General features: G+C 43.4%; 1 protein-coding gene across 1 annotated transcript in view; it reads right to left on the bottom strand.

The window, feature by feature from the left end:
• LNX1 (ligand of numb-protein X 1, E3 ubiquitin protein ligase) overlaps positions 1-17,889 on the bottom strand; it is a 143,823-nt gene that overhangs the window by 45,322 nt on the left and 80,612 nt on the right. The window contains exons 4-5 of the mRNA XM_006898091.1: positions 16,079-16,281; positions 11,189-11,560 (exon numbers count right to left, since the gene is read on the bottom strand). Of these exons, the coding sequence (XP_006898153.1) occupies positions 11,189-11,560; positions 16,079-16,281 (575 nt within the window). The remainder of the gene's footprint in view (positions 1-11,188; positions 11,561-16,078; positions 16,282-17,889) is intronic.

Raw genomic sequence — 17,889 nt, 5'->3', positions numbered from 1 at the left:
TTCACTCAGCATAATGTCCTCCAGGCTCACCCATTTTGAATAATATTGCATGAGTTCCTTGTTTTTCAATGCAGCGTAGTATTTCATTGTGTGAACATACCACAGCTTCTCTAAAACACCAGGTAAAGCTCCGTATGCACCAGTGGTAGTTCCATGGTAGCATTCTTTCCTCCTATGCAGAAGACTCTAGTCCAATTCCCAGGCAATGCACCTCAGTACAGCCACGATTCATCTGTGAGTGGAGATTTGTGCTATGGTGGCGTAGTCTGTAGGGAATTGAGCTAACCCAGAGACTCCTCCTTTCTGGAGGTTTGAATCTACTAGCTGCTCTGTGAGAAAAAGATGGGAAATCTCTTTTCATGCCATTTACAGCCTTGGAAACCCAATGAAGGGTCAGCTATGAGTCAGCTCTCACTTGATGGTAATGAGCAATGAGGTAAAACAGGTAAATTTTCGTGAAGCTTCTAGATTAACACACACCAGGAAGAATGGCCTGGTAATCTGATTCCTAAACCCAACCATATGGATCACAACTGTTTGATCCCATGGGTTTTCCATGAGTCAAAGGCCAACTAAGATAATGAACAACAATAACAAGAGTGTCCATTATAAGCAATACAATGGTTGGTCAAGTTGACTCATTTCATGTCAACCTAGAAAATCCCAACATGGGGCCTCCAAAAGAAATTGCAAGTCCTCCACTCGCTTTCTTTCTCAGAAGGCCCTGCTATGGCTTCCATGCCTGTCCTTCGGGGGTTTGCCTATCTTAAAATCTCTGGTGTTTCTCATCACACACAAAACCCATGTGTCAGAAAAAAAAAAATAACATATCCAGGAAGCAATAAAGAACACTGACATGAAGGCTGTGGTATTAGTTAACTAAACCCAATTCTTGGAAGACTATTTTGTAATAATTGCATTTTTAAAAAAAAAATATTAATTTCAAGCCTCCCCATTCTAACGAGGTTCTCTTAGGAAACTCTCTGAAGTAAAAATGACTAACAGATAAGAAGCAGTGAACATTCAGACAAACACTTAGATTGCTGAGTCCAATTTGGGTTCCTTTCTCTTTGAGGAAACCACGCTATCCTGAGGCACATGTCTATCTAGGCCTGCGTATCCATGTAGAAGAGGAACAGACACGTGAACTAAGCACCTCTTAACAACTGAGAGAGTTTGACACTTACACACAGGAGCAACTTGCCAGATACCATCTAAAGTACCAAGGAAGCAGCGGGCCAGAGTTCTTTAATCCACATCTTCTAGCACAGACGTCTCACTGGATTTTCAAATGTTCTCTTGGGTTTATGTGGATGTACTGGCAGGAATAACTTCCCAGGAACAACAGCAGTATCAATTTAGTTGTAAATAAGTTCTTTGCAAGACTTAATCAGTGGTTCTTATTAGCTGACTTAAAAACGCTCTCACAGAGACCCTGTCAGATGTGTTTTCTTTTCCAGCGTTTGGAGAGGTGAGGTGGTAAGGGGGTTAACATGTCTGCCCTGGAGGTAATGCTCACAAGCTCTGATTTCATCTAGTGAATCAGCCTCTTCTCATTGGTGTGAATGTGGCTGTGAGAAAGTTAAGCAGGGGAGGCAAACGAAGACTGGAAGACCAAGAGAGAGCAGAGCAGAAGCCTGGTTATTTTCTTTCACATATTCTGTGCCCAGGAGTGCTAGTAGTGCAATAGTTAAGCACTCAGTTGTGAATTGCAAGATTGGAAATTAGAACCTAGCGATGACTCGGGGCCAGGGGGCGGGAGGAAGGGGAGGGAAAAAAAGACAACAGCACAGTAACTTTATCACTTAGCATGGTGCCTAGTTCTTTATAGAAAGAATCTGAGTTTCTTTTCCTGCATAAGTGAGTAGTTCCTTTAATAAGCTCAGTACTTCGAATTTGGTGAAGGAGAAAAGGAGCCAACCTAAAAGCCAGGCCTCTCTGACGGTTCAAACCCAGCAGTAGCCCCAAGGGAGAAAGATGATCAATCTCAACCTGTGGGATTTACTGCCTCTGAAAACCTGCTGGAGGGTCAACTATGAGTTGGTTCCAATTCAGTGATAATGAGGAATTTTTTCAAGAGGAAAGGTGATGAACAGGATCTCAGCGCTTTTAGTTAGTTCAGATTATTTCTCCAGGGTAGAAAAAGAGCTCTATGGCAGCAAATTTGTCTACTTGGTCTATTTTCTCCACTGGACTAGAGCTTTAAGTTTAAGGGCTATGTTTCCACAAGCACACATCTCTTAGGTGTTTAGAACTGCTGGTGATAATGACGGCGACTTGTACACAATCATACAGCTGTCAGTGACAAGACTGAAAGAAGAATTTAGCTCTTGAGCCCCTGGACTTGCTGCTGTAGATTGTGAGCAGAATGACCCAATGCCTTTGCCCCAAGCACCATCTCTTTCACGATATCTGGAAGTCACTCTTGTCATCTATTCTGTTTGATGATAAGAATATTCACTGGTGGGTATGCAGGTTGTAGGAGGAACAGTAAGACTTTAGAAGCCTCTGATATCTTCAGTGATCAGGGTCACTGGCTGGCACAGCCAGTGGAGCACTTGACTAAGAGCCAAAGGTTGGTGTTTTGAAGTTACCAAGAGGTGCTTCTAAAGACAGTCCTGGTGATAGGAATTCTTAAAAGTTTCAGCCAAGAAAACTCAAGAATGTGTCTACTCTGCACACAAGGGATCTCCACGAATTGGAATCGACTCAACAACTAACAACAGTTGTGCCTGTGGTTCACATTCACAACACACCAACACAGGCTTTATCACGAATACTTGAAACATGAAGGCCAGTGGGTCACTAGGAATCATAATTGACTCGATAACATCTCACAACAATGTGCGGAAGTGGGAATTCCCGAGTGGTACAAATGGTTAATACACTCTGCCGCGAACCAAAAGGTGGCAGGTTTGAGTCAACCCTGAGGTGACTCAGAAGAAAGGCCTGGCATTCTGCTCCTGGAAAACTAGCCATGGAGAACACCATGAAACACAGTTCTGCTCTGGTACATACATGTAGGGTCACCATGTGTTGAAGTTGACTTGATAGCAAATGACAACTAATATAGTAAACTGAGAATGAAAAAAAAATCTGTGTATTGTTTAGTTTATGTGCATTTAATTTACTATAATACTATGTAGGACAATTTCTTTAAATAGGCATTAAATTCTAGATTAGTTATGCCTATGCATAAAAAAACAAAACAAAACCCCCACACACAGATCTGCCAGGTCTCATGTCACTGAAGATTCTTACTGGATCCAGACAACTTGAACACTGCATTTGCTGCAGCCTATACTGTCTGCTTTTTCTGCAGGTACAGTGCAGCGTCACACGCTTACAAGAAATGGAGGAAATATGAGCGGTGCTCTCTGGCACGGTCAACGGACCTGTCACATTCTTTTTAAATGTCTGAAGAGCCTGATTGTCAGTTGTTCCTTAAGGAAATAACTTCTTATTTAAATATTCACTCATGTAGGGGTAGGGAAGCACACATAGGTCAGTACTGGTGAAAACTTCTTAAAATGATTTTGATTTTTACTCACTGTGGCATCAAGTTGTCTGGGGAAAAGGCATTGAAAGGATGCTTCAAAATGGGTGACCCTGGAGGACATTATGCTGAGTAACATAGCTCCATTACAAAAGGACAAATATTGCATAATGCCACTGCTACAAAACAGGACTGACACGGGAGTTGGGGGAAACTAAGAAAAGAAGGGATAAATAATGAACATTGCATTTAAATAGATGAGGGAAAGAACTGTCTACAAGAAATATATGATTAGCTATTATTTGCATGACAACAGTCCAGAATAAGAGGTGCATAGCAAAGTGGACTGGGGGGCAAGGGAGAGGGAGCAAATTTTGCAACAATGAAGCAATCTTTTTAAAGAGAAAAGTGAACTGGGAAAGGGCTTAGGGAGGAAAATGTGCAATAACGAGTGAATGGAAATCCAAATTTTTGTAAACGTTTGTTAAAATCTCAAACGACATGCCTCTGGAAGCTCTATGAACTTTGATAAATGTCGATAGTTATAGAAAGGCTTCAGGCATTTTGTTAATACGGTCGTTATGAGTCAACTCGATGGCAATCAGCATTAATGAAAAAGAGGAAAAACACCCAAACAAATTTGCAATCTGTAATTACTTTCTTCCTTTCTTAATGCATTTATATTTGTACTCCTAGGTAAATGGGATCTTACCAATGTAGAAATGCACATAAAGGGTAGGGTTGTGCTAACTCACAGATGGTGATCCAAGTCTCCTCTTGGAAAGCCACCAGAGGGTTAGCTGTGAGTCAGTTCAAGACTTGACAATAATAGCATTTTTGTGTATCAAAAACAGAAATCATTCTCAGAATAAAGAATTCTTACTTTGATTATTGGATGAATACAGGCTGAACCTCTGAGGCTCACGATATTAAGGTCTTCCTCCTACTCCCAGTGTCTTGAACTTTTTATTCCTATTTCCTTGTTCTGTTATTTAGGATATGACAACAGCCAGTTCCACAAGACTGTCTTTTTCCATAGTCACTCCAGTTATGGTGTTCAAAAAACCTGGAGAAATGCCAAATTGACAATGGAGGAAAGTAAAGCTACACTCAATTTCTAAATCCACGAGGCATCTGTCAGTTTCTTGCACAATGACAGCTTACCTGTTACCACGATGCTAAAAGCTATACGCTTCTGATGTATTACAGACCAGAAAGGCCAACGAGTTCTCAGAAGAGCTTCCTGAATAACACTAGGAAGAAAAACTTGATGATCTTTTCCAAAAATCAGTCAATGAAAATTTATGAATCACAAAAGAATACTGGCTGACCTGGTGCTGGAAGATGGAACCTCTGGATTGGAAGACACTTAAATATACAATGGCTAAAACAATAGATTCAGACACTCCAACAATCATTACAATCATGCAGGACCAAGCAGCTGTTCATACATGGGGTCCTTGTGAGTCAAAGCTCCCTCCACGGCAGCTAACAACAAGTTGCTAAATAAGCCAATTGCCTGTTTTGCATCTAAGGCTTCTGTCTCTGTCTTGTGTTTTTCTTCTCTGTGGGGCCTCCTCTTAGTGGATCTGATGCTGGGGTCTGCCAAAAGGAGAGCTGATGCTGAGTCAGCTTGGGGAGGGCCCAGCATGTGTAAAGTTGGTCAAATGTAAACCAGTTGTGGCTTCTCTGTAATAACTCTTCCCTGAAACAACGTAGGGAGAAGCAGAATGCGTGGTACTGTGGGGGGAAACATGACCAGAAGAACATGCCGTCTGGGAATTTCTTGGTAAAGAAAATGTGATTCATGGAGGACACACAACCCAGGCAACAACCTCCAAAGACTGGTGGGGAATTTGAATGTCAACCTTTGAAGGGCATTTAGTTTAATCCCTCCAGCCTGGTGTGTGTTACAACTATCACATAAATAAATTCCACTCTTGAGAAACAGCAAGGGCTGGCTTAGCTGCATTTTTTTCTGGCATTTTTATTTCTTCCATTTCTTTTCCAACTAGCTTTGCCCTCATTTTGCTTTTTTCCTTATAAAAAATATTTCCCCCCTTCTGCTTATAAAGCACATTAGCTTTGTTTAGTAAGCAAAAGAATCTTTTCGGAAATCCCACTGTTGGGCAAGACTTTATTACATCAATTAACTTTCACAGGGGAAGAAATGGTTCTGCTCTTCTGTTAGTAATCTACAAAAAGAAAATGCCACATGCAATCAAGATTTAGCCAACTGACATGGGTAAGAGTGCATTTCTTTAGTTTATTGTGAAGCATAGTTGGCAGAAACCATCTTTAGAATGAGAGAGGCAATGCATGACCTGCCGAGGGAATGGAAAAGTGTACCACAGATACTAACTGTGACTCAAAAATCTGGTTTTCGAAAAATACGTTAAATGTAGTTTCTTAATGAGGAAAACTGGACACTTCTTTTTTCCATCTTAACGTTTTCATAAAATATCACTAACTACTGTGTCAGCTCTAACTCATGGGGACCCTATGCGTGCCAGCATCGACTTGCACTTTCACCACACGCGAGGAGATTGTCCATCTTTTTCCTGGTGGTTTGAATCCATGAGGAGCAGCTGCCTGGAGAAAGATGGGCAAGAACCTCCCACCAGGGAGATGCAGCCTTTGAGTCAGCAGCACCACTACCTGTAGACTAGGCCACCAGAGCTCCCTTTTTGTCAGGGCAGATTTTTCAAGAGGTAAGTTGCTAGGCCTTTCTTCTGAGGCAGCTCTAGGTAAACTCCACCCTCCAGCCTTTCGGATAGCAGCTGGGTGTGTCATCCACACTGTTGGCATCACTCATGGTCTTTGACTTTATCCATTCACACATCTAGGCTCGAATCGCTGTGGTGGTGTAGTCTGTAGGGAGTTAGTCCTCTAACCCAGAGAACTTGCCTTGCTGGTGATTTGAATCAACTAGCAGCTCCCTGAAAGAAAGATGGGCAATCTTTTCCTTGCTATTTACAGCTTCAAAAATCTGCTGGATGGTCAGCTCTGAGATGGGTCTGCCTTGATAGTAATGAGAGTGAGTGAGTAAGGAAAGAGAAGATGACTCATACACAAAGGTGGAAAGAGTTGTTAACACTTGAAAGAATGCCATGATGGGAATCAAAGGACACAAAGACTTAGTTGTACTTGAATGACCAGGTCCTTGAGGTCATGCTGGCTGTCTTTTGTTTGTTATACCCTCTAGGACTAGGTATAGTGTTGAGGTCTGACCAAATATCTTTTTGTTGTTAATGCACGTTAAAAGCATCAATAAACAAATGAATAGAAAAACTATAATACATTCACACAATGGAATATTATACAACATTGAAAAACAACAAGCTTGTAAAATATTACACAACATAGGGAAGCCTGGTGGACATTATGCTAAGGGAAATATCTCAGTCACAAAAGGTCAAAAGCTGCATAGCACTGTTGTTGTAAAATAGGACAGACATGGGGGGTTAGGGGGAGAATGGGAAAAGCGTGAATAGATAAAGAACACTGGAATAAAACAGATGAGCGGAAGAACTGTCCAAAAGGAATATATGATTAGGCATTATATATATGATAAAAATCTGGAACAAGGATGCATTGTGGGGTAGACTGGCAGAAGGGGAGGGAAAAAGGAGGAAGAAAATGTGCAACAATGAATTAAAAAGAAAATTTAAAAAATATATAAAGATATTTGCAATGAATAAATCATTGAACAACAAAAAATTTGTAAAGATTTAGATTACACAACAATTGCCAATTCACATGTACAGTTCTCAATGTCTCTTGTTAGTCATCAAGGAGACTATAACTCGTAGTGACTCATAGCACAAGAGTTCTGAACCCTAGCCTATCCTGTACTATCCTCATCATTTCTGATATGAGTAACGCCCCTGGTACAGTCACTGCATCAGCCCATCTTCCTGAATTGAACCACGTCCACTGCAGAAGTGTTAATACCTCAATCATTAAGTGGAAGCTGACATTGTAAGCCTGAGTAGTTGTGACTGCTTTTGAGACCAAGTTTCTAATCTTTCAGATGGCCAACAGACACATGAAGAAATGCTGCAAATCACTGGCAATAAGAGAGATGCAAATCAAAACTACTATGAGATACCATCTTACTCCAGTAGCTAGCAATGGCAAAGTTTAACAGGACAGCAAGGAATAAGCGTTGGAGTGGATGTGGAAAGACAGGAATTCATATACACTGTTTGTGGTATTGTAAAATGGAAGGCAGTTTGGTATTTCCTCAAAAATCTGAACATAGAAATCCCATATGACCCAGCTATTCCACTGCTTGGAATATACCTCAAGAAAATGAGAACTGAGGCACAAACAGAGACTTGTACATCAATGTTCATAGCAGCGCTATTCACTATTCAAAGAACATGGACACAGCCCAAATGTCCAGCCACAATCAAATGGATTGAGAAATTATGGTACATACACATGACGGAATATTACACAACACACAGAAGAAATGATTTTGAAAATCACTACCTAACTTGGAAGGGACTGAAGAGCATTATGTTAAGTGAACTAACTCATAAAGACAGATACTGTACAAGACCATTATTGTAGAAATAGAAAGATGACTAGTAAAACGTGTATGAAGATCTAAGGGGGGAGGGGGAGGTTGGGTGTGGGGGTGTAATAATAGGGTCACACAATTTGATAGGTGGAGGGAGGGGTGGGTTAAGGAAATGGGAAAGATCTGGTGTGAAAAACAATGTATATGGAATTTCTAAGTAAACCGTAATAAAACAAGTTAAAAAGAAGTCTTATTCTTCATCCTTGTCTATTAGCTCTCCTTTGTCTCCAGAGAGCTCTTCTGGGGAATCATATAAATTCCTTTCCTAAACCCTTCCAATGGCATCTCATGACCTTGGGGTTCATGTTTGAGCTTCTCAGCATGGCTCACAACAGTCAGCATAGCCTGGTCCTTTCCTAGTAGCATTCTTTCTTACCACTTCCTTATTTTCTTCTCAGGCACTAAGTATTCACCATTCCCTGAACAAGCATTTATGTCTTTGTCTTCTACCTCTTTAGAATAATTCTCCCTGCTTTGTCCACCTAGAGAATGTCTACTGATGCCTCAAAGCCCCAGTTCTTCCACCTCTGTGAAGCATTTCCAAATCCATCCAAATGAAAATGTAAAGATCTCTCCTTCTTCTGCACCAATACTTGCTTGAGTACTTCCAATACTACAGTCCTATGATGTTATGCAGCAGTTATTTAGAAACAAGGCTATGTGGCCTTTTAGAGTGTAGATTCCTTTAGAAGAACAACCAAAGTGGTCATTATCCCTACCTAATCCAGCTTAGACACATGGCATAAACGGAATATATGTTTTCTAAATAAAGTGATTGTCAGTGAAAAGAGGAAGACCCTCAATGGGATGAACTGACACAGTGACGGTAACAATGGGCTCAGGACTGGGTAGTGTTTTGTTGTACATATTGTTGCTATGAATTGCAGTTGACTCGAAGGCACACAACAAACACAAATAAAGTGAATACATGTGTTTTAATCCAGGACCACAGAACAAAGTCTTTCCCTCTAAGAATTAAGTTGGGTACATTAAAAACCATCCTGGTGACCCAGTCAGTCATTAAAGATGCCCTGGAAAGATACACACTGGGTGGGAAAGAGATGAAGTCTCAACCTTCATCGGGTTATTTTGTCTCTTACTTGTTGTTGTTACGTGCTGTCGAGTCACCTGCAACTCATAGCAACTCTGTTCAACAGCTCTGGAGCCTGCCCTGTCCTGTCTCACTCACTGACACATCTACCCCCATTGCCTTAGCTAATTTATCAATCTATCCAATGTCAAGAAGACAAAGATTCTCACCACTGGACCAATCGGCAGCATCAGGATGGATGGTGAAAAGATTGAGATTGTACACAGCTTTAGTCTGCTTGGCTCCATAGTCAACAGTCTTGGCACCAGCAGCCAGGAAATTAAAAGGCGCATTGCCATGGGAAAGTCTGCTGTTAGGGACTTCTCCAAAGTGCTGAAGAGCAGTGGTGTCTCTTTGGAGACTAAGGTGCGTCTGATACAGGCCATAGTCTTCGCAATCACCTGTTATGCATCAGAGAGTTGGACAATGACCAAGGAGGATAGAAGGAGAACTGATGCCTTTGAGCTGTGGTGCTGGAGAAGAGTACTGAGAATACCATGGACTGCTAGGAAAACAAATAGATTTGTCCTGGAGAGGGTTAAACCGGGTGGCTCCTTGGAGGCAAGGATTCTGAGGCTCCGTCTAACTTACTTCGGACATGTAGTGAGGAGAGACCGGTCCTTGGAGAGAGACATCATGCTTGGGAGGGTAGAGGGACGGCGCAGGAGAGGAAGGCCCTCTATGAGGTGGATTGATTCAGTGACTGGGATAATTGGGATGGGAGTATCAGAGACAGTGCGATTGGCGCAGGACAGAGCGGAGTTTAGGGCTGTTGTACACAGGGTCGCTATGAGTCGCAGGCGACTCGACGGCACATAACAACAACAACAACAACAACATCTTATGTGGGGTCTTCCTCTACTGCACTGTCCATTCACACTTCCAAGCATGATGCATGTCAATATTTATGCATTCCATTTCTTTCTTAATATGTCCAGTTTTCCTACATTCATGCGTCTCTCATTCCACATTCCAATCATTAGTTTCTGCTTATAACTGTTCTTACTCTTTCGTGTTTCCAAATTTGAGGGCTCAGCCTCAAGTTCTCGTATCTATTATTCTACTCTATGTGTGCTCTATTGTACACAGGGTTTTCAAAGGCCTGTTATATTTAGGACGTGGATGGCCAATCTTTCATCCTATCTCTTACTAGCAGACTTCCTGTTAAGGTTATATTAGAGATTCCATGGACTTTTCAAGAGGCCTGGACTTAGCTGTGGAGACTAGGATCTTAGCTGTGGCCAGTCCTACTAGGTCTCTGTAGGATCTCTGGAGGGAGCACTTTATAGGAATGAGGGCTATCCAAAGTCTTCCATGCAACCAGAATGCATAAGGAGCTGTCTTGAATCCCGAAGGCATGGGGTTTGAGGCCACCAGCTGCTCCACAGGAGAAGGATGAGCAATCTCCTCCTGTGGGATTAACTACCTCTGAAAACCCGCTGGGGGCCAGCTATGGGTTAGATCTGACTCTACGGTACACAGCAACAACAGATATAGGTCTACATACTCAGTAGAGGAATTATACTTAACTATACTTAACATTGTAAGGTTACGGACCAAAACACAATGTATTTACATGCAGTCAAGCTGGATGGCTGACAATACCCAGAGAAAGGCCAGGGCCGTTAATATTTGCTTGAGTAGGCGCTCTGGTGGCCTAGTGGCAAGAAGCTGCATTGCAATCCTGAAGACATGTGGTTCAAGACCACCCGCTGCTCCATGGGAGAAGGATGGGCAATCTCCTCCCCTGTTATTAACTACCTCTGAAAACCTGACGGAGGGTCAGCTATGGGTCGTTACCAAGCCCGCAGTGCACACCAACAACTACAACAACAACAATGATCTTCTCAGCTGGGCAGAACCTTTGAAAATATGGCCTTTTCCATTTCTACTATTTGAAAGGGAGGCATGGCATGTTAAATGTGGAGTAACCAGGTGGATATGTCAGGGTGCCAAGCTGTTTAACTTGTGCTCGGGGTTTGTGACTGGGACCTCGGAATGACCTGTGACCCACCTGGATGAGAAGTGCCGCACTTTCTGGACTGCCATATCGGAGGTCGTGGCCGTTGATGGCCAACACTCGGTCATTCTCCTCCAACTGACCGTGTCGGTCTGCCACACCACCGTCCAGCACGTTGAAAATGAACACCCCAGGCTCATCCACCTTGCGCACCAGTTTTATCCCGAGCTGCTCATCGGGGCTGCTTTTGTTGAGAATCACGTGGAAAGTGTCTTCCCGGGCGCCATAGGAGTCCAGGCCCAGGCCGCCACCCCTGCTTCGGAATTTCTGCTCTCGCAGCACCGTGAGCCGCAGCACCGGGCAGGGCTGTCGCAGGAGGCGTAGGGCATAGCTGTGGGGCACGTTGCTGATGTCCATGCCGTTGACCTGGGGGGACAGTGGAACTTAGAACTGCTGATCTGTGCAATCAGCTCTCGCGCGCGTGTTCTCTCTCTCTCTCTTTCTCTCCAGAAGAACCCAGAAACCCAGAACTTTGGGCATGCCATCAGAAGGGGCCAGTCCTTGGAAAAAGACATCACGTTGGGAAAGGTGGGGGGTCAGAGAAAGAGAGGAAAACCCTCAATGAGAGAGATTAGCACAGTGACTGTAACAGTGGCCATACTAGAGATGGGAAGCATGGTGTGGGACACGGTGGGGCTCAGATCTGCTTTTCATTGGGTCACTATGAGTTACTGGTTGACTCAATAGCACCCAACAACAATGCTATTACCATGCTATCTTGTGTCCAGAATTCCTCATCTCCTAACATTATTGTCCTTCTCTTTTTCTTTGAGTATAATCTCCCTCACTGTTCCAAGTCTCTCCCATAGAAACTCTCTTTCCTCAGTCTTGTTCTTACACAGGCTCGCAAAATTATGGGCTAAATGGTTTTGTAGATAATTTTATAGTTATTCTGCAGATAAACTTTTCTGTAGGTAACTACAAAACCATCGAACCTTCTTCACTTCTGTGGCCTGCCAAATGCACATTTTTAGCTGACAGGAAAAAAAAAATTAAAAAAGAAATTTTCCCATCTAGCTCAGTCAAATAATTAAATTCATTTGAGTTGCAAACTCAACTTCATTTTCTTTCGAGAAATTTTGTTTCCTACAGATTTTTTCTCCTGAGTTCATCCTTTGAAAACCACTACCACTGTTAAGTATGTGTGTATGGGTTAGTATGTTTATGCCATGTATGTATGTGAGAGTGGGTATGTATGTGTGTGTGTGTGTGTGTGTGTGTGTATGTGTGTGCGCACATGTAAAAGAGTATGTGTGATATGTCTGTGCACGTATACAAGAAAATAAGTGTGCATATGTGTATGATGTGTATGTAATATATGAGAGAACGCAAACGTGTGTGTATAGTATGTCTTCTTGAGCATGTGCTTCGAGAATGCAAATGTGTGTATGTTGTTGTTGTTGTTGTTGTTGTTATGTGCCGTTGAGTCGCCTGCGACTCATAGCGACCCTATGTACAACAGCCCTAAACTCCGCTCTGTCCTGTGCCAATCGCACAGTCTCTGACACTCCCATCCCAATTATCCCAGTCACTGAATCAATCCACCTCATAGAGGGCCTTCCTCTCCTACGCTGTCCCTCCACCCTCCCAAGAATGATGTCCCTCTCTAAGGACCGGTCTCTCCTCACAACATGTCCAAAGTATGTTAGACGGAGCCTCAGAATCCTTGCCTCCAAGGAGCCACCCGGTTTAACCCTTTCCAGGACAAATCTGTTTTCCTAGCAGTCCATAGTATTCTCAATACTCTTCTCCAGCACCACAGCTCAAAGGCATCAACTCTCCTTCTATCCTTCCTGGTCATTGTCCAACTCTCTGATGCATAACAAGTGATTGCGAAGACCATGGCCTGTATGAGATGCACCTTAGTCTCCAGAGAGACAGCATTGCTCTTCAGTACTTTGGAGAGGTCCCTAACAGCAGACTTTCCCATGGCAATGAGCCTTTAAATTTCCTGGCTGCTGGTGCCAAGACTGTTGACTATGGAGCCAAGCAAACTAAAGCTGTGTACAATCTCAGTCTTGATGCTGCCAATTCGTCCAGTGGTGAAGAGATTGAGATTGTACACACTTAAACAATGTGTGTATAGTTATGAATATTTGAGGATGTGTGTGTTGTTGTCGTTATGTGCTGTCAAGTTGTTTGCAACTTGTTGTAAACAGCCCTAAACTCTTCTCTGTCCTGTGCCAACCTCACTGTCTCTGACACACCTACCCCCATTACCCCAGCCACTGAATCGATCCATCTCATCAAGTCTCTTCCTCTGGTGCTGTCCCTCCACTCTCCCAAACATGATGTCCCTCTCCAAGGACTCCTTGCTTGCTACATGCTCAAAGTATGTCAGACGAAGCTCCAGAATCCTTGACTCCAAGGAGCAGCCCGGTTTCCCTCTTTCCAGGATGAATCTGTTTGTTTCCTTAGCAGACCATGGTATATTCAACACTCTTCTCCAGCACCACAGTTCAAAGGCATCAATTCTCTTTCTATCATCCCTAGTCACCATCCAGTTCTCTGACACATAGCACGCAATTGCGAATATATGCTTTTGAGAATGTAAATGTGCGTTTAGTATATATATTTGAGAATGTAAGTGCATGCATATTTATTATGCATATGTGTAAGTATGTATGCATTACACACGTGTGTGTGGTCTCAAGGTGTTTCATTTACAAGGTCTTTTGCTCATATTTTAAAGAGAAATCTCTGCACAGTTTCAAGCAAGCTGATGTGATGGAAGTTTGGGGCCCTTACTGAAAGGCTGGATCCCTCTCTCTGTAAAATGCTCTTTCAATATCCTGCAGCTCAGCCCCTCTTCTCATTTGTGTCTCCGTAATGACCTGCAGAACTGAAGCTCAGTCGCTTTTCTGGTTTTAATTATTCTGGCTAAGCAGCCCCAGCCAGAGGCTGCAGCCCCAGTGCTAGTCATCACTCTGGAAGAAAACCATAGAGCAGCAGCACCGCAAACAGCGTGCTTGAGTGGAGAGGCCCCCTGGGGGGACGGTCTTCTCAAATTTCCAGTTTGGTATGATTTGCTGCGCTCTCAACCAGTTGTTGTTAGAGGAGTCCTGCAATGAGGCGATTTTAAGTTATTAGACCCACTGGTTTTCTTCTGCCTCTCCAGAGAAGGGATGGAGGCTTCCTGGGGTGTATTAACCAAGAAGTAAGATAAGCACAGGTTGATTCATGCTACTTATTAATCGGTGAAGTGATCTTTCACCTGGGTCTCACCAGACATGGTGAAAAATACATGAAACTGGTCACTACCAGATTAGTCAATAAATAGTAGTAAGCATTTATTGGATAACCTAACACTGAAGCTTCCCTGAGCAGAGGTCCGGCCCCTTTGTCCAAGCATAGATGAGCAGGGTGCCCTGGCATCATTCTCAGGCCAGGGGATGCTCCAGGCAGCCCTCTCTCTTCAAGCCCCAGCTGAGCGCAGCAGGCCTCAGAATGCTTTCTTATGTAACTGTGGCAGGCAGCACAGCTTCCGCTCGACCTGAGAGAAAGCTGTGCAGACTCTCGCTGATGGCAGACTGCCTGTCACCTGAGGTGGAGGGACTCCTTCTCCACCACCGCTGGGAATTCCAGCCTTGCTGTGATTACCGCCTTAAATCCTTTCTCCTCTTGTTCCAGTCGGTTTGCCAAAGACACATCTCCTGGGGAGACATACTCTCTGTCCCTCAGCAGCCCAGAAGGGATTGGAGGAGACTTGTCTGAGAGTCAGATAGGAAATATATGACCAGGGAGGGATTTCTTGTCACTTTTGGCATACGTTTTCCTTCTGCCTGATAAATAACTCATCTTTCATCCTTTCTCTTCTTCTGAAAATGCCTCCAGAAGGTCCTTGGCCTTAACCAAACCTCTGAGGACGGCAATGTCCAAGACATTCTATCCCAGCACCTGTATCCCCTGGAATGTCGGTGAGTTGGCAGGAATAGTTTAGGGATTACTTTTTCTAAGCCAGCACCACTGCATTCCAGGATATTTACTCTAGAGGGTGTGTAAATGTAAATGATTAAGTAAAATACAAAATGTTTCATTAAACCACTCTACATTTTTTTTTCCATAAAACAACCAAATAAAAAGGAAATTTAGGCTTCAGCTTTATGTGTGCGCTCTCACATCCACAGTTTCTACTTACTGGCCTGTGTACCCATGCATAATTCTCTCCTGGGAATGTTTTTTTATTTTAGTCTTAAACCCTTTTTTTTTTCTTCAACGCCTGCACCTTCCAATGAAATTCTGACTTGATTCCTCTCTCACTTGCTTCCTCCAAACACTTCATTTCCCATTAAACCTTTGCTCTGCTTTCCAGGACACTCAACCTTATATTATTATTACTGCTTAAAGGGGAAGGGCCAGCTCTTGGAGAGGAACATCATGCTCTGAAAGGTGGAGGGTCAGCAAAAGAGAGGACGGCCTTCAATAAGATGAGCCGACACAGTGGCTGGAGCTAAGCGTGTGGGCACCTCAGGGATGGTGAAGATGGCATGGAAGAGCACCAGGCTTTGATCAGCTGTCCATGGGGCTGCTGTCAGTCAGGGTCTACTCGGTGGCACTTAACAACAACCACAAAGGAGAAGGAAGAATAGAAACACAGATAACAAGAGGAAAGAAGCTAACAGAGGAGAAAGAGGAGAAGAGGAAAAGAGAGAGTGTCCAATTAACACAATGACAGAGTAAAGTGTTTATATGGGGCTGGAGAGAAGAAGAGTGGGAAAGACAAAGACCTCACTCGATTAAATGAGAAATCTCATATGAAGCGTCACGGTAACTGACTGCTTTGAATTTATATAATGCTTCCCCTCATATATTCATATAATCATTTGCTCTGAAGGTTGTTGTTATTAAGCTCCCTTATCACAGCTCCTCCTCCTCCATGTCTACCTTCAGGATGATATCTCCTGGCAGTAATCGGCCATCTCTGGCGATCACTCCGTCGCGATAAATGTGCTGGATGATGATATGGACCAGCGGGGTCTCGCTGCCTCCCACAAGCCTAATGGAGAGGTTCTCGTTGGGATCCACTCGATTGATCTTGATGCTGGTAATTTCACCATCTGGAATCAGGTGATACAACCTTGGAAAGGCTGAAAAGACAAAAGACAGAATGTATTTTAAGACACACACTCAGCACACATTTCCAACTATTTCTTCTTGCCAAACTTTGGTTTCAATCAAACTACAAGCTCACCCACAGTTCCCACTTCCCAGCCTCTGTGCCAACGTGTGTTTCTCTGCTAGGAATATTTTCCATCTTAGGCTGAAACCCAATTTTTTCCTTCCAGGCCTTCCTGAAATGATCTCTTCCAGTTAATCTCCGAGCTGTTTCCTCTTTCTCTGCTCCTTCCCCACACCCCGCTTCCCACAAAGCATCTCCTCCATCTCTCAGGACACTCAACCTTCTTTTATTATTATTTGTATACATCTCATATACTGCCTCAGGCTCTAAAATCCTTGAGGGCATGATTTCTGGCTCTCGCATGGTTTCATACACAGGAGCCTTTAGCTAATATTTACCGCATGAGTGAATGAATGGCCTGTTTTTATGGAAGGCACTGTAAGTTCATCATTCATCTATTACAGAATAAAGGGGAGCTCTGGTGGCCTAGTGGTAAGAAGCTGCACTGCAATATTGAAGGAACACAGTTCGAGCCCACCAGCTGCTATTCCGTAGAAGGATGGGAAGTCTCCTCCTGTGAGATTAACTGCCTCTGGAAAGTCACCAGACTCTATGGTACACAAACAACATTAAGGAATAACACAGAACAAGTCTGTTTTTCTGCCCTCAGATCATTTAGAAGTTTCTTCCCTGGATATCCTGTTTTTCAGACGTGGGGAATCCACTCTATCAGAGAGTTATACTCATGAAGGGAAATTTCCTAATTGAGAAAAAGCAGCCCCAGCCAAGGTCTTCTTGGTGGCTTAGAGAAGTCTGTCCCTGATCTTGAGTCACTGAGCATAGGGCTAAAGCAAGAAGAAGGGATCCTCTGAATGCTGCATGCAACCCTGTGTGCGTCAGAGTTGAACTGTGTTTCATAGAGTTTTCAGTGGCTGGTTGTTTTTTGAAGTAGATCACCAGGCCTTTCTTCTGAGGCACGCTAGGATGGATATAATCCTTTAGTGTTTGGGTTAGCAGTCATAGTACAGCTTAAGCACAGTTTCAAAGTCAGTGATAATAGACAATGTGTTACTAAACAAGACAGAACAAGTAAGTAAGCTTGGAGAAGGAAAGGGTAGTGATTGGCTGGAGGTCACAAAGTTACGTGACCCTCAGAGCATGTCAGATCCCAGGAGTCCCTGGGACCAACCTCTTGTTACCCTTCTGGAGCTGGGTGTTCACAGTCAGACATGAGGCCTGTGGGTATTTGCCCCGTAGACCGGTGAGCCAGCAGCACTGCCTGGCACTGCTTGTCCACTTCCGTTTGTAGAGAAAGGACACCAGCAAGGGTTGAGACCAAGTCACACCTAGCTCTGGGAAGAAAAGGCTCCCCAGGAGGCTGGAGTTTACACGGAGAGGGCAGAGCTGCTGACAGCTGTCTTTGCGCTCAGATTTTCAATTAAGTCATCTGGGAAGATCAAAAAAGGCAGGCTTGGTTCTGTATAACCCACTCACGGAGATTATTTTATATTTAAATAAAATTTTATTTCAATTGTGATTTTAATGAACATTTACAGAGAAGTTGGATTTTCATTCA

This window comes from Elephantulus edwardii, unplaced genomic scaffold (assembly GCF_000299155.1).
Source record: "Elephantulus edwardii isolate Elephantulus edwardi_28Jun2011 unplaced genomic scaffold, EleEdw1.0 scaffold00220, whole genome shotgun sequence".
Lineage (NCBI taxonomy): Eukaryota > Metazoa > Chordata > Mammalia > Macroscelidea > Macroscelididae > Elephantulus > Elephantulus edwardii.
This window is presented reverse-complemented; position numbering and strand designations above follow the sequence as displayed.